Source organism: Myotis myotis, unplaced genomic scaffold, assembly GCF_014108235.1.
Source record: "Myotis myotis isolate mMyoMyo1 unplaced genomic scaffold, mMyoMyo1.p scaffold_m19_p_20, whole genome shotgun sequence".
NCBI classification, from domain to species: domain Eukaryota; kingdom Metazoa; phylum Chordata; class Mammalia; order Chiroptera; family Vespertilionidae; genus Myotis; species Myotis myotis.
This window is the reverse complement of record NW_023416325.1, coordinates 10,546,444-10,569,831: the sequence shown is the minus strand read 5'-3', so window position 1 is coordinate 10,569,831 and position 23,388 is coordinate 10,546,444. Positions and strand designations below refer to the sequence as shown.

At 55.5% G+C, this 23,388-nt stretch overlaps 1 protein-coding gene across 2 annotated transcripts in view; it reads right to left on the bottom strand.

The window, feature by feature from the left end:
* The window catches only part of KIRREL3 (kirre like nephrin family adhesion molecule 3), a 456,015-nt gene that overhangs the window by 63,675 nt on the left and 368,952 nt on the right, over nucleotides 1-23,388 (bottom strand). For both annotated transcript variants that reach the window (XM_036354300.1, XM_036354301.1), the window contains exons 3-4: nucleotides 6,468-6,617; nucleotides 4,353-4,502 (exon numbers count right to left, since the gene is read on the bottom strand). In XM_036354300.1, coding sequence (XP_036210193.1) covers nucleotides 4,353-4,502; nucleotides 6,468-6,617 — 300 coding nt within the window. The remainder of the gene's footprint in view (nucleotides 1-4,352; nucleotides 4,503-6,467; nucleotides 6,618-23,388) is intronic.

Genomic DNA, 23,388 nt, shown 5'->3' with positions numbered 1-23,388 from the left:
CCTGGGACCCTTCAGTCCTCAGGCCGATGCTCTATCCAGTGAGCCAAACTGGCTGGGGCGCCCTGGGAGAGTTTAGATGTTTTCAACCCTGGGTTCCTGCAGGTGGGAGGAGCAGTCTGCATGTGTGTGTGTGTATACGTGCTTGTGTGTGTTAGTTTGATGTTCACAATAATTCTAGGCCAGTGATGGCGAACCTAGGACACGCGTGTCAGAGGTGACACGCGAACTCATTTTTTTGGTTGATTTTTCTTTGTTAAATGGCATTTAAATATATAAAATAAATATCAAAAATATAAGTCTTTGTTTTACTATGGTTGCAAAGATCAAAAAATTTCTATATGTGACACGGCACCAGAGTTAAGTTAGGGTTTTTCAAAATGCTGACATGCCGAGCTCAAAAGGTTCGCCATCACTGCTCTAGGAGCTTGGTAATTTTATTACCCCTGTTTTATAGTAAAAAGCAGAAACCTCGTTCATTCATGCATCCATTCATTCACTCATGTATGAAAAATCCTCAAATATTATCGAGTACCTATTCTGTACTAAGTGCTGGTTAAAGAGACTTGAACCGGAGGCCCAGTGCCAGCCCTGAGGAACTGCTCGGGGCCACATGGTGAGTGAGCTGCAGGCAGGCCTTCCTCTTCCCAGGCTCTTCCTCCCACACGCCAGCTCCGCACAGGAGTCTGGGGGTCCCCTGATGTTCAACTGAGCCGTGTATCTACAGAGATGGCTCAGGAGGCTGGAGGCTGGATCCAGAGGAGGCCTCTGGGTTCAGGTCTAGAGCCAGTCGCGGATCCCAGGGCTGGGCAGGATTTGCGAGGTCCCGTCTGCAGCCTGGCGGTGGAATGCCGTCCAAAACACCCTGAACAGTCAAGCACCTTCTTTGCCTCCGTCAGGCGTTTGGGGAGCTGGACAGTTCCTGCAGGTCGTCTGATTGATCACTGCCTTCCTTTTACAGATGAGGCAACTGGGACCCCGAGAGTTGAGTAGCAGGGCCGAGATCACACGGCCGCTTAAAGGCAGGACCCGGGCTGTTGCCTGTAAGTCTGCCGCTCTTTCCATGACACCATGATTTTCAGAGGTTCTGGGGGCGGGAAGACGCGTGTCTGGACCTGGCTTGAGTCAGAGCATGGTCCCTGCCTGGCTGGGTCGCAGAGGTAACGGCCTGCCTATTCACCGGGGCTGGCTCCCTGGTCTCTGCTTGGCTCAGCCTTCCCAGCACAGCCTCTGCCCCCATTTTCCTCCTGGTTCCCCAGCTCCCTCCCTCTCCCTGCCTCCCGGGGTAGCAAAGGCTCAGCTCCAAGTTGCTCCTCTCCTGATTGCATCTGAGAGCTGGAAACGCAAGGCTAATGAATCTGTCTGTGACTCTGGGCTTGGCCGCTGGGGCCCGAGTCCCCGAGCCCTCCCCGGAGCCGGGCAGGCTCTGTAGCTGGCCCTCCGACGTCTCCACGGGTGCGGCCGAAGCATATTTCCACCACGCACATCTGCTGGCTCTGTAGCCTCTCGCATTTGCCCTCCTCACTCGGTGCTTTGATGGGAAGACCCTGGGGGACCCCTCTGCTCCAGCCAAAGTGTTTGCTTTACAGCATTGCCAGAGCACCATCTGATTCTGCTCTCACGTCTTCCGCAGGTTCTAATCAGGCCCTTACTTTATTTAATTAAAAATCGATCTCAGGCAAATACAGACTGAATTAGGAAGCTCTCTCATTCCTGGAGCACGGGAAGGGCTGCCACCCCCCTAGCCTCCTTGGGGAGTCGGCTGGGACATTTTCCCAGGCTGAGATGTCACAGCCAAACAGATGGGGTCTTGGTTGGGAAGCTGGCTGGGCAGGGTAGAGACACCCCTCTCCCCCCTGCCGGAGCAGCTGCTCTGTCTGTCCGCCACCGTGAGCAGACCAGGGCTCCCTTTCCAGATAGCTGGCGAGCTTCTGCTTGTAGGGCCTCCCCCCAGGGCAGTAGGTGGGGCTATACACCGCAGAGAAACTCAGCCAGGCGGTAACTCAGGCAGAGCCCAGCAGGCCAGTCAGGGTGGGGCCAGGCAGGACCAGCTTAGGGCTCAGGGGTGGGGCCTGGCGTGGCCCTGAGGAGTCCGGAGGACTGTAGGCAGAGCCTGGGGGAGCTCTCTCATCCCCAGGGTTAGCTTGTTTTGGAGGAATTGTTTCAGTGGAGTGTGCATGAGAGGTCCCTGCTCAGGCCCCTTCCTGGCTCTCAGGAATTTTACCCAGAGCATCCTGCTGGGGCCCCGGCAACTCCCCCTTCTGCCTCTTCAACTGACCCCCATCTCTGTATATAAAAGGATAAGTGACCGTCCATCCATTCATCTGTCTGTCAACCGGCCGACTGGCCGGTACATATGACTCGCACTGGCAATTTAAAAATAAACGTTGACTCACACATGCATGATACATAAACACAGCCAGCTCTCACTGGCTCCAATCACACACGTGTGTTTTGATCTGTCAGGGCCCGAGGAAGCAGAAGGCGGATTCTTCCGAGCATGGGGCTGAGTAGCCTCTGAAGAGGGAGACCCTACAGCTCCACTTAGCACATCTGTCCTGGCATTTTGCAATCCCCTCCCCCCCAAACCAGGAAAGCTATTAGGCACCAAGTCCTCCTCTTCTCTTCTCTCCCCTCAGGCCCCATACCTGTTCCCGTCCCGGGAGAGATGGCGATGGCTGTCCCGCCCTTCCACGTCCCTGATCACATTCCGGAAGGCCCGTCCTGACCACACAGCCCCAGCCTTCTAACCCTGCCCACCCGCTGGCTTCCCTCCCTCCTTTCATGGTGGGCGGAGGAGACCAAAGGCGGCAGGAGGCTCTGGGCTTGGCCCCAGTTCCTCCCCCATCTCCAGCAGCCAGGCTCCGAGCCTGGTAAGCGGTCCTCCGGGGCCTGCCTGCTGGGCTTGGGCTAATCTGCCTGCACGCTGGCCGTGTAGATCTGAAGATAACCTGACACACTCGTAAATATTTCATCTCCGCGTGGCCATGCGCCTCATCTGCCGGGCGAGGAGGCAGCACCCCGGCGCTGACCCCGTTGTCAGAGCATCTCAGCAGCTGCCGAGAGGTGGGAGGGTAGAGCCGGGGTCAACCTCTTCTGGCTGCTGAGCACCAGGCGCCTGGCAGAGGCTCCCCGAGAAGGCAGTGAGGGGGTGCGCAGAGTCCGGCCGGCAGACCCTGGGCTGGGCCCTATGCTTCTTGGAGCCTCGGTTTCTCATTTGGGGCAACAATTCTGTCCCACAGACTTGCATCGAAAGAGTGAGGAAGGAGAAGTGGAAATGCTTTGAGAGTCGCTGTCAAGAGCTGCTATGACTTATGTCCCAGGCGGACGGTCCCCAGTAACATCTCGCAGAGGAAGGAGGTGACTCTTAAGAAAGCGGTTCTCAATCTGTGGGTCGCGACCCCTTTGGGGGTCGAACAACCCTTTCACAGGGGTCGCCTAAGACCATTGGAAAACACATATATAATTACATATTGTTTTTGTGATTCATCACTATGCTTTAATTATGTTCAATTTGTAACAATGAAAATACATCCTGCATATCAGATATTTACATGATGATTCATAATAGTAGCAAAATTACAGTTATGAAGTAGCAACGAAAATAACTTTATGATTGGGGGTCACCACAACATGAGGAACTGTATTAAAGGGTCGCGGCATCAGGAAGGTTGAGAACCACTGCTTAAGAGGTAGTGAGCCCATTCCCTGTCTCTAGGCAGGTCTACCCGAGGGTTGGGGGGGGCACCTGTTCAGGCAGGGTGTCCCAGGGACACTGGGCTCCTGGGAAGCTAGATGAAGAGAGACCCAGAACAAAGGTATGATTGGGACTAAGAGCCTGAAGTGAGTTTCCCAGGCAGCCCAGGGTTCCCAGGAGCAAGGAGGGGGAAGAAACGGGCAGTGGTGGTCCCTATGGATGCTGACATCACGGGGCCCGTCCAGCTCCAGGCGGATTCTGATGGGGAAGTGGCTACCTGGGCTGTTAGCACCCCGAGGGAGGTCAGTCCAGAAGGAAGTGACACAAAGATGTGTCCCAGACTTCTCTGTCGCCATCGCCTAGCCCAGGGCCCAGATGCTGCGGAAAATGTTCTCTGATTGAATATGTGAGCCTCTGGGAGCCCTATTTGCTTCCCGGCCGGATAAACACACTGGGGTTGGACAAAGTCACAGGCAGGTGGCAGTGGCCTTCTGATTTCCAGGGCCTGAGGTTACTGACACACTGCGGCCGAGGCCAGAGCCCTGGGGGACAATGCCTGGGGCTTTGCCCAGCAGGAGGCCCCTGAAGGAACCGTCTGGAACCGAGCGCCAGGTTGCCCATAGTGCCCTTGCCCCGCGCGCGCGCGGCCGGTTCTTACCCAGGACGGTGAGGCGCGCGGGGCGGGACCGGATGGCGGCCTGGATGGCCTGACACTCGTACACTGCATCATCTTGCAGCTCTGCCCGCAGGATCTTCAGGTGATGCTCTCCCGACAGGTGGTTGCCCACCACCAGGTACTGCGGGTAACCTGTGGACACAGCGGGCGTATCACGGGGGCTGGTCCAGGGGCGGAGGCGACATTCGCGATATGGGGGACAGACACAGCGGGCCTATTCCTCGGGAAAGTGGTGCACTCAGCAGCCGGGTTACCAAGCAGACGTGCATTTGGATAAGGACACACAGGGAGACAGCGAGACCCAGGCTGAGACCCACAGACAGACAGAAGGCAGAGTAAGAGAGAGAGAGGGGATAAAGCAGGAAACGATTGGGGAAAGGACTAAGAGTGACTTTGGGGCTCGGCCGGCGTGGCTCAGTAGTTGAGCATCGACCTATGAACCAGGAGGTCATGGTTCGATTCCGGGTCAGGGCACATGCCCCGGGTTGCGGCTCGATCCCCACTGTGGGGTGTGCAGGAGGCAGCCAATCAGTGATTCTCTCTCATCATTGATGTTTCTATCTCTCTCTCCCTCTTGCTTCCTCTTTGAATTCAATAAAATATATATTTTTAAGAAGAGTGACTTTGGGAAGAGCTTGTTTTGGGATGCAGGATCTAGCTCACCCTACCATGCCCAGGAGCCTCTGGTCGCTTTGAACCATTGTGGCCCTTTTCTCGTCACTCCTCCTCCCAACCCTGAACTCCAGGGTCTGACTAAGCACTTAGGAGGTGCTCAGGGCACTTAGGAATTTGGGGCTCCTTGTATCGCTGGAGATGGATAATTCTATATAATAAAAGCCTAATGTGCAAATCGACCGAATGGCAGAACTACCTCCCCCTGCTGCTGCTGCTTTCAGTGCTACCCACGCCGGCCCTCGGCCCAGCCCCTGGATCCCGCTGTCCTGCGATTAGTCCCAGCTCTCCCGCAGGCGGCTTGGCTGAGCTTGTGTTTTTGTTGTCTTGCAAGCAAGCGATCAGCCACGATTTCGCTCTCAGGAGCTGCTGAAAACATCAGTGATGGGTTTGTTTGTATTTGCCTAATTAGCCGGCAGAGCTGTGATGCCGTCCCAGGGCCTGGCAGCATCTTCAGAAAACATCAGCCCAGAAGCTGGGGGTGGGAGGACGTTCTAGGCCCCTACCCCCACCCCTCCAGCATCCTCGCTCTCTCTTGCTACCTCAGGGGAGAAAAATGACTGTGATGCCATAACCGGTGTGGCTCAGTGGATAGAGCATCGGCCTGCGGACTGAAAGGTCCCAGGTTGGATTCCGGTCAAGGGCATGTACCTTGGTTTCGGGCACATCCCCAGTAGGGGGTGTGCAGGAGGCAGCTGATCGACGTTTCTCTCTCATCGATGTTTCTAACTCTATTCCTCTCCCTTCCTCTCTGTAAAAATCAATAAAATATCTATATAAAAAAATGACTGCGAGTCTGGGGTCTGCAGTCAGGTTGCCTGGGTCAAATGTCAGCTCGGCCACTCCCTCCACGTGTTGTCTGTCTTGGGTTAGTTGCTTTTACTTCTTTGTGCTTCTGTTACCAGTAAAGTGGGAAATGCTGGTACCTCACAGAGTTCTGGGCACCATTACACAGGATAATCTATGTAAAGGGCCCGGCACATAGTAAATAGACTATCAATGCTGGTTGAAACGAAAGTGACCGGGAGGTGGGGCAGCAAAGAGGTCCCGTCTTTCTAAGTGAGAACTGACCGGGCGTCTGGGCCTTTTGGGGGTTGGGAGCCAGGCACTGGGCTTTGGTATAGGTTTGAATCAACTGCTTTCTCAGCGGTGACTCTGTTTCCCCGTCACATGAAGGAGAAAATCCTTCCTTTTCTCCCTGTGGATTGTTGGATATTGATGAGACGATATTTGAGCTTCTTAGAAGAAAAATGTTCTATTAACATGAGGGAGTGTATTTATAAATCTCTTCCTTTGACTGTTTTTTTTCCCCCCAGCTGTGGTGACCAGAGAGACAGTGAGGCCCTGCACGGACAGCTGGGGGTGCAGGGGAGGGTAAGGCAGGGGCGGGGTCCAGGCCCTCCTGGGAGGTCTGGGGGTACTCACTCGAGAGGTCCCTGCCCACGCCCAGAGCCAAGCCGTCCTTGATCCACAGAACGAAGCCGTCATATTCCGGGATGGCACAGAGCAGCGTCACCGGCTGCCCCGACACCACGGCCTGGTCCTGGGGCTGCTGGCTGAAGGAGTACACTTGGCCTGGGGAGGAGACAAGCAGAGCGGCCGGTTAGTGCAGGGAGCAGGGCCCAGGCTGGCCCAGGGGGCAGGTCCCCCCACCTCCTGGAGCACTTCCCGTCCTGTCTGGGGCCCAGCAGCGACCTCCTCACTGCTCCCCCCCACCCTGGGCCAATCCCCTGTTTCAGAGCTGAGTCCCCACTGGAGCCCCATCCATCCCTAACTTCCCTACACTCACACCTGGTCCAGCCATCCTCCCCGCCATAGGCAGTGCCTGCCACCCACTGCCCTTGGGACACGCCTCTCCCTTTCCATCTGGCTAACTCTTACGTGACACCCTTTGCTTGTACCCACTTCCACGCAGGACAGAGACCCCCCCGGCAGCATTCTGTGTGGGGTGTGCTTCAGGGCAGCGGGTGTGGGAGTGGTGAGCTGTGGTTAGACCTAAGAATCCAGGAAACAGTATTGTGCTAGTGGCTCAGGATGGGCCTCAGGCCGAGTTCACCAGGGGGAGCGGTGTGCAGTGTGGCGGGGGCTGTGCCACGAGGGAGCAGGCCTCACATCCACACATCAGCCTGTCCCTTTCCTTTCTGCAGCAGACCCTACCCCAGCCTCACTGTCACTGGGAGAAAGCCATGACTGTGACCCCGTACCCCCGCCCCCCCATATATCTCAGTGAGATGGCATTGAGCCATCGAAGCCAGCTAGTCCCTAGTTTATTAAACACAATGGCAGTGCGTACAACACACCAGGCTTGTGCTAGCACTTAAAATATTAGCTCATCAATGTTTTCATTCCCGTACCAACCAGATGAGGCACAAGGAGGTGCGAGGTAGTCACAGGGCCTGCGATTGTTACCGACAGACCAGGTGTCGACTGCACCTTCCCTGGAGTGGGGGCAACCCCCACAAGGGCCCTTATCACCCCATTTCACAGGGTTAAGAACCGGAGCCTCAGAGGCTATCTGAACTGCTCGATGTGTCCAGGGGCAGGACGAGGCTGCAGATACAAGCCTTTTTGGCTCCAAAAGCATGTTCTCATCTGCTGAGGTATGCTGCGTGCAGATCCCTGAGCCTGGTCCTGGAGGGGTTGCTGAAGAAGGGGGTGCTGTGGCCGCGTTCCCAGGAGGCCCCGCTGAATGGACAACAGAGCAATGACAGCTACTGAGCTCGCCCGCAGTCCAACCATGCCTCACCTGCCCGCCCTCCTGTGACTTAAGGAATTACATCACAGGGCGGAAATAGCCCCATGTTCCCGCAAAGACACCAGGATCAGAGAGGCAAAGTAACCTGCCTGAGGTCGCACAGCTGATGAGTGACGGAGCAGGGGTTTGAGCTGGGGTGCTCTGATTCCCAAGCACCCCTTCTTTCCCACACCCTGCTCTGCAGCTACTGACAGCCCAGGAGAGCTGGGCCTGGCTGGGCTGCTGCCCGGCCTCTCCTCCCCCTGGAAGGGTCAGGATAGCCCCGAGGTCTGAGACACAAGGGCTCAGGCTCAGGCCACAGAGAGGGCTAAGGGGCTGCTGGTGTGTCTCTCCAAGGGGAGCAGGCAGGTGGCAGCACGCGTGGCGGCGCCCCCTGGAGGAGACAGAGTCCACATGCTGTGACAGTCCGTGCCGTGGCAGGTAGCGGAGCCCACCACCTGATCAGATCTTGGCTGGTCTCCGAGGAGTCTCATTAGCAATCACATGGGCACTGAATTGTGGGAGAAGCACTTTTTATTCCGAGCCGAGCTTTCCCGATTAGATTTCACAGGACGTTTTAATCAGCGATGTGAGGTGGGGCTGTTTTCTCCCCTCTCTGTCTCTTCTGTTTCTCGGTTGTAATTAGATAGTTTCTGGCACCAAAACAAGAGCGAGAAGGAGGGAAGAGATGAGAGAGGAGGAAGGAGGTGGGAGAAAGAGCAGGAGGGCGAGGGGCCAGGTGAGGAGAGCAGGAGAAAAAGGGGCCTGGAGGGGAGGTAAGAGGAAGAGCAGCGAGAGGAGGAGGAGGGGGGAGCGGAAGGAGGAGAGGAAAGGGGAGGGAAAGGGGTGCAGAAGCCACATAGTGGGAGGGGGTCAGGGGAGGCTCTTCTCTGGGCTCTCATGATGATTCCTCAGCTCATTCTTTTATCCCAAAATCGTTCTCGCAAGAAGGGCAGCGTGCAGACAGCCGCAAGAGCTGCCGAAGAGTGTGCTATCAGAGAGAACGATCAAGCTGCCAGCAGGGAGCTGAGGGGTCAGACTGCGAAGGCCTTAACCAAATGGGGCTCAAGTCCTCAGAAATGTCCATTGATGGGGACCCCTGAAAGGGCAAGCATCCCATTGATCCCGCACCCCAGTCCTGCTTCCTCTTGCGGCTAGTGGGCACACCTAGAGAGCTGGGCGCAGGAAGCACCCCAAAGGGCTGGAGGGGCGGGGCTGGGTGAGTCCTGGATGGAGAGATACCCCAGCGTGACGGTGGTACCCTGAGGGAGAAGAGGACTGTTGCCATGGAAACAGGCTCTAGAGGAAGGCAGGCTGGGAGGAGCGCTGTGAGGAAGCAGGCCTTGGCAGTGAGTCTGAGGAGTCCCTGTTTCACTCTGGAGGGTGTCTCAGGGCCAGGAGTTGGAGCAGGCAGAGGAGCCCCCCCAGATTAGACCTGGGGCCTACAGACCGGAGCCCGAGGGGATGGGAGAACAGGAGTGGCCCGCCTGGGGGGCGGTCTCCAGGCCTCCCATCCCAGCATCTGCTGCTCACTCTCTGTGTGTTCGGGTCCCCCAGCTTTTCTCTTGAAAGGATGTTTCTGGGGGGCAGGGGTGGGGGGAGAAGGACACAAGGACAGTCTCAAAAAACCACCCAAAAGGCAGAATGTGCAAATTATTTTCGGACAGGGAATGGCTAGAGCTTTAACTGACGATTTTTTTAAAGTCTAATTTTAATTTTTACACATCCAATACAAGACACGAAAAGAAAAAAACAACACAAGACGCTAAAAAACCCTGTTTTTCTTTTAAATCAATGGGATGCTTTTTCAAACAGAATTGTGAGCCCGGTGTCACTCCCCAGAGAGAGATAGTTGAGGTGCTGTGGATGGAGAGGCGGGGAGGGGGGGCACTTCTCTTCACCCCGGGACAGACCCTGCGGCCTCTGCTTCCAGCTCAAGACCCCAGATGAGAGCCTTGGGGTAGGTCCTTGCCCAAAGCATGCCCTGACCTCCCCTCACTCCCGTTTCCAATCCCCATGTTTCCTACTCAGAACAAGTAACGTTTAAGTGAGCCTGGGACCATCTTCTATAACCTGCTGGGCATTGTGTTAAGCAGACAGGAAGCCCCTTGAGAACAGCTGTGTCTTTAACACACGTTCATCGAGACCTGCTATGAGGCAGATATTACAACGTCTGAGGCCAAGTGAGTCTGACCTGGCCCTTCCCTCTAGGAGCTTATGCCCGTATCCCCATCGCCTGGACCATCATGACCTGGGAACCGAGTATGTCCTGCTCTCAGCACACCTCGCACCCTCGGTCCCAGGTGTTCTGCCTCAGTTTCCCATTTTGTCCCATGACATTCTCCTGGGTGTGGAGCCTGGCCAGTCAGCGAGGCCTCCCTTTTCCTGCTTTATTTTTAATCAGTCCCATCACCAAGTCCTGCCCAACCTCTTTCTTCAGATCCACCCTTTCTTCTCCATTCCCACTGCCCAACCCCAAGTCCAGACCCTCATGGCCTCAACCTGGCTGCTCAAAACAGACCGTGACTACCTTCAGGTAACACCCTGGATTTTCTTTCAAAATTGCCGCCGTCCTCGTATCTCCCCTTCTTCAAGAGGTGGAACTCTGAGCCTTTCCACATCAGCAAGGCGGCACCTGACCCTCCGTCCTGGACTATGAACTTCTCCGAAATCTGCCCCTTCCTCCTGGTGCTCAGTAGCAACCCTGTGCTGCTGCCCAGAGGTGTGTCCTGGAGTCCTGGCTGTCCCACCATCTGGAGTGAGGGCCCCCCCACCCCAGGCCTCCCTCACCAGCCCGGCGTCCCTGTGGGGCTAGCTCTGCCCTGTCTTGATCTTTGCCTGCACCTCTAGGCACTGTCTGTCCCTGGGAGGGGGTCTCCATCTTCTCTTTTCCTCTCCTCCTCCTCTTTTCCCTCCTTCTCTTCTCCCTCACTGTCTTCAAAACTTTATTGAGCAGCTACTACATATATGTTAGATGCCAAAGAAACAAAAGTAAAGAAAAAATAGAGGGTAGACTCCTTGAGGGCGGAGCCAGGGCTGCTTTTCCATCCTGTTGCCTCAGTGCTGTGCCTGGGGGGGAGGAGCACTGATGGCTCTTTAATGGCCGGTGGTGCTTGTAGCTGACCCGCTCTGGTTTGCCTCCGGAAATCTGGTTACTGTAGGAAATTGTTTTTACACTGTACACGACAGAGTAGATGGACATTGTGCTGAGCACGCCACATGGAAGGCATGAAGTGGGAAGGAAAGGGGAGGGGCCAGAGTCTCACAGAGGGGGTGTTATAAGACAAAAATAGCTGAATTATTCATGAAAGCCTACTGTATGCCAGGCCTTTGAATGTAACTACCGTGCCAGTTAGCTGAGATTACCCAAGTTTACAGATGAACTGAGGCTGATAAATGAAGTGACATGACCAAGGACACACAGTGGGCCCAGGTGTAATTCAGGATCACACTGTTGGTCCAGGTATAATTCAAGGTCACACTGGGTCCAGGTGTAATTCAGGGCCAACAGTAGGTCCAGGTGTAATTCAAGGTCACACTGGGTCCAGGTGTAATTCAGGGTCACACAGTAGGTCCAGGTATAGTCCAAGGTCACACTGGGTCCAGGTGTAATTCAAGGTCACACTGGGTCCAGGTGTAATTCAGGGCCAACAGTAGGTCCAGGTGTAATTCAGGGTCACAGTAGGTCCAGGTATAATTCAAGGTCACACAGTAGGTCCAGGTGTAATTCAAGGTCACACTGGGTCCAGGTATAAGTCAAGGTTATACCGTGGACCCAGGTATAATTTAAGGTCACATAGTAAACGCAGGTATAATTCAAGGTCGCACTGGATCCAGGTGTAATTCAAGGTCACACAGTGGACCTATATGTAACTCAAGATTATGCAGTGGACCCAGCTGTGGCTTAAGGTCACATAGTGGGACCGGGTGCAATTCAAGGTCATGCAGTGGACCCAAGTGCAATTCAAGGTCGCATACTGGGCCTGGGTGTAATTCAAGGTGACAGAGTGGTCTCAGGTGTAGTTCAAGGTCAAACAGTGGACCCAGGTGTAATTCAACATCCTGGATAGGCCCATGTGTAATTCAAACCCAAGTATCTTTGGCTGCAAACCCTGTTTTCTTGCCATTATCCCATGTTAGCTATTGAATTAAGGGCCTGAAATCCAATTTTGCTTCTCAAACAAGTACTCACTCCACAAACCAGGCACCTAAAGAGAGGCAGAGAATCTTTGGAGTGAAAAGCAATTTTTCGGTTCTTCCCTACGTTTACACAGCCTCCTCCCTACAGCTCTGGTCAACACCACCGGTTAGGGCTCAGAGCAGAGCCCTGTACTGGCCACCATGGGGGGAGCATATGAAAGAAAGGAGGTATAATAACTACTGGTACTGTTTATTATATAATAACCATTATTTATATAATTATTACAGTATCATATGCACACTATATAACTAGGTAAATATTATAAATAATATTTTTATTGTTATAGAGCTAAAATTAGCCAACTTTCATTCAATATAAACATGTATTAAGAGCTTTATATGGTTATATGATTGAATTCTCTCCCCAGTCAGTCCTGTGCAATGGGGCCATATCAAACCCATGGGAAGATGAGGCTGTCCAGGGGCCCAGGGCACTGAATGATGGAGCCGGGACCTTTATTACAGTTCTGGGCCCTGGTAACCCACAGAACCTGCCCGAGACCTCCGGGCCAACCTTTGCCCTTGCCCAGAACTGAAAAGTATCGCAGGAGCTGCAAAGGAGCAGGAGGGGGTGGGGGGAGCGGGGATGCACGCGGAGCTCTCCCTCCTGGCGCCTCACCTTGGCCTCCTCCCGGGGACTCGGGGACACATTAGCATAGACAGAACCATCACCATTTGGCTCTGGGAGGTCCCCTCCGTCTTCCAGTAAAATATTTAAAATGTTAAAGACCCCACGATTCTCTGTGAATTCACAGTCTCCTGGCCCCTGATCTGAGGTCACCCCTCTCAATCTCTGTTATTTCCTGGGGAGGAAAGAAGCCTTTTGCTGGGGAAGACCGAGATTATAAGGGGCAGAGCGATTTTACGGCAGTGTTCCAAGGAACTGGCTGCCTGGTGTGTGTGTGTGTGTGTGTGTGTGTGTGTGTGTGTGTGTGTGTACAGTGTGTGTAACAGGTGGGAAGGGGGCTCGGGGTCCCCCATGCCAGGCTCAGAGGAGCCATGGCGCTCACCCAGCCCTGCCACCCATAACTGTCAGCCTCGAAGCTTCTGCGGACGCATTCTGGGACTCCAGTGTCCCGAGTCTCTTGCCGCTCCAATGGGCGTATGTGTTTGTGCCTCTCATGGTCAGGTCCCTGGGAAGCCTCTTCGTCCCCATAGGGACAGTTGTCAGTGCTTGCTGGGTGGCTTGTGAGAACAAAATAGGACGTTTTATGTAAAGTGCACAGCGCTTGTGTGCCCTCCACGGGGCAGCTCTCATGTCACTGTGAGGCTGGTGTAGGGCGTGTGTGGGGCCTGAGCGCATGGGATGCAAATCTAGGCAGTCGCGGTGGGTCTGACAGTGCTGGCCCTCGAATGCGTGCTCAGAAGTTGTCTCTGAATGAGACATCACCAAGGGCTTTGACCCACATGCTCAGATCTGAGTGTCAGAAGGATCGTGGTGGCCACCGTGAGGATGGGTGATGGAGGGCTCTCTGGAGGAGGAGGGCAAAGCGGGAAGGTTTCGCTGTCACAGGGCTCAGGCTCATGCTGCATCGGGGGAAGGAACATGAACTTAGGAGCCATTAGGGGTAGAATTGACAGCACTCGATGGGGGATGAGGAAGATGGAGCATAAAGGCTCCTTCCTCTGGCCCGCAGGACAGTGAGGGGGTGACTCGGGGGGCCCTTTTGTCTCAGGAGAAGTGTGGGGGGCAGTGAGTCTAGTTGTGAATATGTTGATGGAGAGGGGCCTCAGATCATTCCAGAGAAGGCGTCCTGGGTGCCGGCTGGTGGGGAAGGAAGCTGTGCCTTCCGCCTTCTCACATTCCTGGGCACTCGCTGGGGCTCAGGCAGGAGGAGTGTTTCAACAACGTGTCCCTTCATTTGGTGTTGGCTGGGAATTCACCTCCAAATGCCACAAGTTGCGGTCATTGATGACTATCTAAGAGGGACTTGGTTAAGCCAGGCTTGGGAGTATGGGGAGCCGCTGGCTTGGGTGGGGCAGTAACTCCTATCCAGGTTTGCACAGGCTCAGAGCCCTGTGGGACGGCAAGAAGGCATCTAACCTTCTCCTTTGGGCCAGGGCCGGAAATACAAACAGAGAAGCCAGACGGACAAGGCAGGCGTGGAAGAGGGGCCCTCTCTCCGCTGTCAGAGACATTGCGGGGGAGACACTTGGAAATGCTCCAACCCCAACGTGGCCTTCAGTAGCCATCGGCAGCTTGGTTCTGGCGCACAGGTGAGGAGAAGCTCGCCAGCATCAGGAACGTTCTGAAAGTGGCGCTGGCGTTTTGTTCGGCTCACAGAGCAGAGCCCAACTACCTCTCCTGCGTGACAGGCTGGTCGTGGGGCCCTTCTCGCCCACCCGGGTCCCTTGCCTGTGGCTCTCGTGGCCTCACACGTCCCTCCCCAGGACACACCATCCGCCAAGGTTGTCCCGGACAGCGTGGGTCCTTCAGGAAGAGCAATGGGGCTGGCCGAGGCACGGTGACTCCGAAGTCACTATCAATCCTTGGCCGGCTGACTATCAGCCTGTGGCCCCAGCCAGCGCCCGCATTGTGCTCATTAGTGACAGAGGTCGTCCTCCATCCATTCCGCCCGGTTCTGGGTGCCAAGGAGACGCTGATAAGTGCCGGCGGAAACACGGGCGCATCGGGCCTGGGACGGAGCCCATCCATCCTGCCTGCCTGCTGCTGCTGTCCTGGAGTCTGACCGAGACGGGAAGGGCAGAGCCGTGCGGGCTGCTGTGCTGATGTGGGAGGCGAGGGCGCCACATAGCGACTCAGGCCTGCTGCTGGCCAGCCATGGGCCAGGCTCCGTCCTTTCTTTCTTTGAATCTCTGGTTCTGGTGCTTATGATGTGCTCATGGAACCATTGTTGTGGGAGGGGATGGGCCACAGGAGAGAAAGTGGTGCTGAAGACAGCGATAGAACGACGGAACAGAGATGTCCTTAGCCCGAGAGGTGGCTTAGGCATCCGCTGTGGGCAGGCAGGGGCCTCTCAGAGAGCATCAGCTTGGGGATCACTGGGACAGGCTGGAGGTGGGGCTGTGGGCCGCTGGCCCCGTGATGTCTAGCATCTCTTGTTCTCTTTTATAAGAAACTAGAGGCCCAGTGCATGAAATTCATGCACGGGAGGTGGGGGAGGGTCCCTCAACCCGCATGCATCCCTCTCGCAATCCGGGACCACTGGCTCCTCACTGCTCACCTGCCTGCCTGCCTGATCACCCCTAATCACTCTGCCTGTCTGCCTCCTCACCCCTAACCACTCGCCTGCCTGCCTGATTGCCCCTAACTGCTCGCCTGCCTGCCTGGTCACCCCTAACCGCCTCTGCTTCAGCCCTTGCCACCGAGGCTTAGTCTAGAAGGACATCCAGAATGATGTCCGGAAGGTCGTTTGGCTGTCTGGTCTAATTAGCATATTATGCTTTTATTATTATAGATGCTGAAAGGACACAGGAAGCTGTCCTCACAGTGAGCACCAGGCCCAGAAGGTTGGATCTGGTGCTGCCTCTGCCTGTGGTCCTGGCTCATCCCTTCTCCATGACGCAGACTCTTCGTCTGTAAAGACCAGTAGGTAACCTGGCCTCCTTTCCAGCCCTAGCGATCTATGTTCTGATTCATCCAAAATCTTATTTTTTTTGGGGGGGGGGGCGGTGGGGAGCTAGGGCTGAAAGAATAAAAGCGAGGCACAAGGAAGTAAGAACAAATCTCCCACAGACGCCGGTCTGCTTGGGGAAGATCCATGTCCTAAACATCATTAAAAAAATCAACCTTTAAAAATAATCATGTATGCTGGTACAGTCCTTGCCAGTTGGAAACTGTTCTGAAACTTCCATGTGCAGAGAATCACCTGGGGAACTTGCTAAAAATACAGGTTCCTGGGCTCTAAGCTGGAAATTCCCAGACAGCCTCTGAGCCGGGCCAAGGAGTCTGCATTTCACCAGCTTCCAGAGCAGGAAGCACTAATGTTTGCAGCAGAGGGCTGGGGGGGGGGGGGGGCAGGGGGGCTCAGGGTGAGCAGCGAGAGCTCGGGGGGACAGGGGGCTCAGGGGAGCAGCAGAGGGCTCGGGGGGGGGCAGGGGGGCTCAGGGTGAGCAGCGAGAGCTCGAGGGGACAGGGGGCTTAGGGGAGCAGCGAAAACTTGGGGAGAGCAGCGAGAGCTCAGGGGGAGAAATGAGAGCACAGGGGGCAGGGGGCTCAGAGGGTGTAGGGGGGTTCAGGGGGAGCAGGGGGGGGGCTCAGGGGGCTCAAGGGGAGTAGGGGGATTCAGGGGGAGCATGGCGGCTCAGGGAGAGCAGGGGGGTTCAGGGGGAGCAGTGGGGGGCTCAGAGGGAGCAGGGAAGGTTCAGGAGAAGAGGGGGAGCATGGGGCTCAGGGAGAGCAGTGGGGGTTCAGGGGGAGCAGGGGGGGCTCAGGGGGAGCAACGGAGGTCTCAGGGGGCCCGGTTACACTAGTCTTGGCCCTGTCACTTGTCGCATTGGTCGAGCTGCTCTTTCTCTCCGGGTGCCTTGGCTTTCTGAACTGCACAGTGAAGGTGTTGGATGAGGTCCGTAGTTTTCACACTTTCCTTTTTTTTAGTGCATCCAACCCTTTGCCAATGGAACCTCACACGGAACCCCGATGTATAAGGTGGGTGGCGGCAGAGCTGGGGTGGAGTCAGAGGGGCCGAGTCCAGCCTTCTGGCCCCTCTGCAGGGGACGCCATGGTCCTCATGGGAATGCTCTGGAACCAGAAGGTCCCGTGCAGCTCGGACGGTCTCTGGGTGTCCGTGAAGGGCAACGTGGCTTTATCCCACTGATGGGCCCGCGGCAGGCCTGGCCCAGGGTGCCCTGCGCGGCTCAGGCAGGCTGGCCCTGAAGCACGAGGTACTTTTGTGTCACTCACTAACCCGGCCTCGGGACCGCCAGCTAGACCTGGTGCTCACAGAGGAACCTCCTGGCGGCTGGAGTCCCTCCCAATCGGAACTAGATCATCTCATCGCCGGGCCCCAAATTTGTCCCGTCTTGGAGCCCAAATACCATCCACTCAATTATCTCCGTTGATGGAGAGGAGCGAGGGTGTGAATAATCCGAGATGATGGACATTCTAAAATAATGAATAATTCTTAGTAACATTTATTTTCTACTTTGCAATGCATTTTGGCATTCATGCTTGAATATGGACGTGTTGATGTTCTGGGAATTTTTAATACTTACAGAAAAAGTGCCAGCCCGGCCCGCGTGGCTCAGTGGCTGAGTGTTGACCTAGGAACCAGGAAGTAATGGTTCAATTCCTGGTCAGGGCACATGCCCGGTTGTGGGCTCGATCCCCAGTATGATGTTTCTCTCTCTCTCTCTCTCTCTCTCTCTCTCTCTGAAATCAATAAATATATCTATATATATAAAAGAAGAAGTGTCAATGATGGAGCCTCCTTTTACGTCCAGCTCAGCCAGTGGGGACATCGTCGCTGGGACTGGCCCATAGCTGGGGTCAGGCCACCCTCCCCCGTCCCCAGCTCACTGTCTGTGGCTCGCACCTTCCCTAGGAGGGAACTCGGGACATCAGCTGATTTTGCCTTTAAAAGACTTCCATTCCCTTTGGGCCTCATGCAAATAAGAACCGACTAAGAAACTGTGAAATGTTAACAGAGGACTTCATTAAGCAATCTTGGCGATAGCATTTTCCAGGAATGGGGACAATTTGCCAACAGATAATTGAGAGCGGGCTATATATGTACTCTAATTAAAAAAGCGATTCTTCTCCCTGCCCTGGGGTTCTGCGCTCCGCCTTCTGCCTGCTTCGGGGTATTAACCACAACTAACTCTTGCGTGCGCTCTATACGTCACAAAGCAGTTTACACATGTTCTTTCGCTTCCTGCACCCTCACGACACCCAGTGGAAGGGCTGTCATTGGCCCTGACGGAGAGGCCTGAATGCCAAGGTCCTGCCGCAAGCGGGTGCCTTCCATCCCAGCCCCTTCTATGTCACCACCTCACAGGGGCCCTGGCGAGGGCTCAGATTATTTGCGTCAACCCCGAGAATGTGCAGCAAAGAAAGCAGAATAAAACGAACTTGTAAATGCTACCCTGGCCTTTGTTTTCATTTTTATTGATTTCAGAGAGGAAGAAAGAGAGAGAGATAGAAGCATCAATGATGAGAGAGAATCATGGATCATCTGCCTCCTGCATGACCCACACTGGGGATGGAGCCTGTAACCTGGGCATATGCCCTGACCCGAAATCGAACTGTGACCTCCTGGTTCCTAGGTTGATGCTCAACCACTGAGCCATACCTGCCGGGCATACCCCAGTCTTTGTTTTGATAATTAGAATTGGAAATGCTGGTAAAGAGGAGATTTTGTGCTGGAGGTGCCCAGGGAGGAAGGACTGCTGGAGGCCAGGACGGGCTGAGGGGTTTCCCTGATCCCAAGAGGCTGCAGCTGCGTCGCCGAGCCCTGGCACCACAGAGGACGAGGTGGTGGGAAGGAGAGAGCTGGCCGGCCCAGAGCTCCTGGAAGCAGAAGTTGCCCTGACTCTGGCCTAGCTATTTCTACATCGACGACCCCGAGAGGCAGAGAATCACTCCCATTTTATGGATCAGGAAATGCAAGCTCAGGTGGGCCATGTCACCCGTCCAAGGTCACAGTGTGTGCTGGAGGCGGGCGGCGAAGCATCCGTTCCCGGGTCTGGGCCGCCTTACTCGACAGTGCCGGGTAAGACGGAGGCTGGGTAAGCCCTGTGGGTCCCTCTTCAGAAAACAGAGGCTGACAATGCGTCCTCTGGTTGTCCCAGGCTGGGCTCCAGTAACAGAAGCTGACAGAGTAACTGCCCTGCAAACCACACTCAGCCAGAGAAAACGCCGGTCGTCCTGGCACCGGGGCTGAGATCAGCTCCAGGGACAACAATTCAGGGCAAACGTCACCCGGACGCAGTCAGAGGCACGGCCGTGTTCTGAACTCCACCTGCCTGCACCCCTGAATTGTTGACACTGTGGTGATGACACAAGCTCAGGCCCTTGGCAATGTGTCCTCAGCTCAGTCCTGGGCTGGGGAGTGGCTCCCATGGGCCTTTGCAGCAGCCACCTGGTGCTGAGCCTCTTGTCTGTGGTGGGATGACTTAGGGAGGACCTGCTGTGCCTGGCGAGGCCCTTCTGCTGGGCACAGGATCGGGGGCTGCAAATGGGAGTCTTTTTGGGGGGACGAGGCCCACTCCTGCCTGCCCCCAGGACGTGTCTGTTTTCCAGCAAGGACTGCCCCAGGCTGCACGACAGCTCCTCCGATGGGAGAGCTACTCCAGCCTCACCGGAGGGAGCAGAGCAGCTCCCCCCGCCTCCCCGAAAGGCAACAATATTCGGCAACACTCGGCGTCTTGGGGAGAGAATTCATGCCTGTAATTAGTTACTGTATATCACCGTGAGTACCCTGCTCAGGATTTACTGGGCAAATCCCGTTTAACTGCACAATAACTACAGGTCCTCGCTGCTTATTGGGTAATTTACTAAGGCTGGGAGAATGGGGCAGGAGGGACTCCACAGGAGGCATTGTAACCCCTTGAATCAAACTTTATGAGTTGGGGTTTTGGCAGGGAGGCGGCGGCTGGTAGCCAGCTCTCATCGCTTTGTGTTGCAGAGTTGGCGGGAAGACCGCTTCCTTCTCTTTATTTATTGCAGGAGGGGTCTGGGACCGGGGCTGGGGCTGGCCCGTAGCAGCCGGGGGCGACAGGGTCTTCTGGTACCGAGGGCCTTTGGCTGAACACAAAGCAACCTGGCAGGAACTGGCAGCGGGAACCCGGGCTTGGTGTCCTGGGGGCTCCAGCCAAGCCTGCTATTTATTCCCTCCACGGGTCTTCTTTGTTTCTGGGCCAGTGGGCGGAGCGCAGGGAACTGGCCTTGGCTGGCAGCATGGAGATCGTCCTAAACCCTTTCTTTTCTCGCAAGGGCCGCGATGGTTGGGAAGTAGCCATTCCCGGGCACTCGGCCGACATTCCCAGCCTTAATCTGCTTGAGCAAAGTCTGTCTTTGGCCGCGCACGGGCTAAACTCCTCTAACCTAGTTAGTCCAGGGAGGGGGGAAGAGACACAATAATGAAAAACGCAACGTGCAGCACTGCCTGACGCAATCTAATAAATTACTCGGAACCCGGCTGCCAGCTCAGACGAAGCCCAGTATTGCCTGCAGTAATTATTTGGATCAAATGCAGTTTATCTGCTTCATATTTGTGCTTCTGTGCTCAGCGGTAACTTATAAATGTCATTGTGGTGTTTATTTGTTATAATGAAACTTAATGGCACTGGAAAGCCGGGAGCGGAGTTGGTGGGGCGGCAGGTTTAAAACAATCTCTTCATCTCTGGAGAAGGAATGAGCCGAGATAACAGGGAGCTGCCCGTGGGGAAGAGGTCTGCAGAGAGGGCTGCGTGTCGTGCCGTGTGGTGGACGGAGGGTCCTGTCAGGAGGCAGGAAGACACGGCCGGGTTTAACCCCAGCACCGCCCCTGTCCTCTCTCCTCCCTCCAAGGGCGCCCTAAGGATGGGAGCGGTTCAGACTTCACACAACCCGACAGGCGGCCCAGATAACAGGTACGGCTTGTCAGGCTCTTGGGAGGCCACGGCCCTAATGGTTGGGGATGGAAATCCAAACCCCATGGTAACCGTGTCATGGAGAACAGACCATCAAGGAGGGTGGGAGAAGGGAGGGGGGATGGAAAACAAAGGGAGGGTCTCTGGGAGGGCCAAAGAGGGGAGGTGGTCTCCTTTGGTGAGGAAGGCGTGTGGTGTAGGGAGCACCAGGAATGAACAAAATAGGGAAGGGCTGGCGGTGGGAGGAGGCAGGGTGCCCCGCTGGCTCTGTGAGCAACCACGGACGAGCAGGGGCCATTTAGTGCAGAATGAAGGCTGGTGGCTCCAGGCAGCCCTGCACCCTGCCCTTTCCTCGCTGTATGGCTCTGGGCAAGCGATTCATCTTCCCCCAATGTCACGTCCTTATGTGGGACCCGGGAGTGAGAGCAGATACGTTCAGGACCTGTGGTGACGATTAAATGAGGTGACGTGGCCTGGCGGGCGTGGCTCAGTGGTTGAACATCGACCTATGAACCAGGAGGTCATGGTTTGGTTCCCGGTCAGGGCACATGCCTGGGTTGCGGGCTTGATCCCCAGTGGGGGGCGTGTAGGAGGCGGCTGACTGATATTTCTCTCCTATTGATATTTCTATCTCTCTACCCCTCTCCCTTCCTCTGTTTCTAAAATCAATAAAAACATATTTTTAAACCATGAGGTGATGTGTATGAAGGGGTGAATGGTGTTTGACGCACAGTGAATGATAAACAAACGGCTGTGGCAGTGATTGGCATGCAGTAGGTGTTCCATAAACATCTGTTGAGTGAAGAAATGAATACTACTTCCCGCCTGTGTGCATTACCAAGCCCTCTCCCAAACAGCTCAGCTCAGACTGAGACTTCACAGCTGTGCAGGGCTGACCGTCACCCCCACGTACAGTCACCCCAGGGTGGTTATAGGAACTTGCCCAAGGCTGCCCAGCTGGTGGGTGCAGTGGGCACTGGCTCTCCCGTCCCCCAGGGCAGGATTCCCTCCCCCAGTCATGCCGGGCAGCTCCCCATCTCCACTGGAGGCTGACCTCTTCCCTCTGGACCAGCTGCCCTGCTCCCTGGAGTCCAGTCCCAGAGCCGCGCTGACCTTCCAGCTGCGCCGGGAGGCAGAGCATCCAGGGGTCGTCCTGTCCACTCCAACGTAATAACACATTCAGTGTGCACTCATGCAACAGTCATTCTCTCCCTTCAGCGACATGCGCGTGCAAAGCTCCGCACATCATCAATAACAGATGAAAATTCTTGGTCACCGTTACTTCTCCCATAGCCGAGCCCCTCCCTCCACATACCTCCTCCCCAGATGTAGGCTGGACCCACTGCACTTAATATTGAATGAATTATCTGGAATTCACTGCCCTGAGGTTGCAGGAAGAAGAAGAGGCAGCCTGGGGAGGGGGCACGTTAGCCCTGATGGGCCTACAAGCAGGCTTTCTACCCTGTCCTCACCCTTCACGCTCTCCTGCTCCACCTGCTCCAAGCCCACTGCCTCAGGAAATACGCCGGAGGAGGGGCCGCGCACCCACATCTCCCTGGAGCAGCATTGCTGCGGCGTGTTAATAGGTTTTCCGTGAAATACAGGCTCCATGGTTAAATAAGGCGGCGAGAAGCTGGGTTAACCCTAATTAAACAAGTCTCTCCTACACAAATCCTCCGACTTTATATGCCAAGGGCATGCCGAGTCCCCAAAAGGGGGCTATGGTTCGAGGAGCTCCTCAAACTTATTTGACCACAAAACATTTTCCCTAGAGCACGAACTACGACCAGCGTTCCTTGGAGCCCTCTTTGGGAAGTCAAGTGTAAGGCTCACATCAGGCCACTAACTCATTACGTGAGCAGATGGGGGGTTTGTGGGCAGTGCTCACGTAATGAGTTAGTGGCCTGATGTGAGCCTTATCCATCTCCACGTCCCTCACAGCACCAGGCACACACTAAGAGGCCTGACACACCTCCCAGTCAGACAAACACAAGCCACAGAGCCCGGCGGGTGCGGCTCGGTGGCTGAGCGTTGACCTATGAACCAGGAGGTCAGGGTTCGGTTCTCAGTCAGGGCACATGCCTGGGTTGTGGGCTCGATTCCCAGTGTGGGGTGTGCAGCAGGCAGCCGATCCACGAGTCTCTCTCATCATTGAGGTTTCTATCTCTCTCTCCCTTCCTCTCTAAAATCAATAAAAAAAAAATATATTTTTAAAAAGCCATAGGAAGGACCACAAAGAGCGACTGTCCTACAGCAGCTAGCCCAGGGGGTAGGGCCCAAGGCAGCATGGCCGTGCTCCCCCCTCCCCTGGGAGGTCACACCAGCCGGGCTCTGTGGCTTGTTTTTGTCTGACCGGGGGGTGTGTCAGGCATCTTAGTGTGTGCCTGGTGCTGTGAGGGACGTGGAGGTGGATAACATACAAGGGTGCCCCCGTGTTGTCTCGGGTTCCCCCAGAGACCTAAGCAAGGCCTGGCGCGTAATGTCCACACGAGAGGCAGAGAGCTCTAGATGGGTGATAGGGAATTGACAAGGAAAAGGGAAGGCATCCAATGGGGGGGAGGGGTGGTGGTGGGAAGGGGGCAACCAGTGCCGTGGAACTCAGGCCACCCAGGGAGTGGCTCCTGGGAGGTCGCACCTGCCCCCTCTGGCAAACCTTGGCGGGTGCCGAGGGCTGGTGGCCCGGCCGGCGTCCCTCCTCCGCGAGAGGAGAGCAGTGAGAGCCTTGCGTGAGCGATGGTGGGGAAGTGCTGCTCTTTAAGATCAAGACTAGTGGTTACTGCCGGTGCCTTTGACTGGGAGGCGGGAGGATTCCGTCGCTCTATTTATCCCACACTCTGTATGCAGTTACTGAAACTGTCACCGTGTCCCATATTCCAGGGG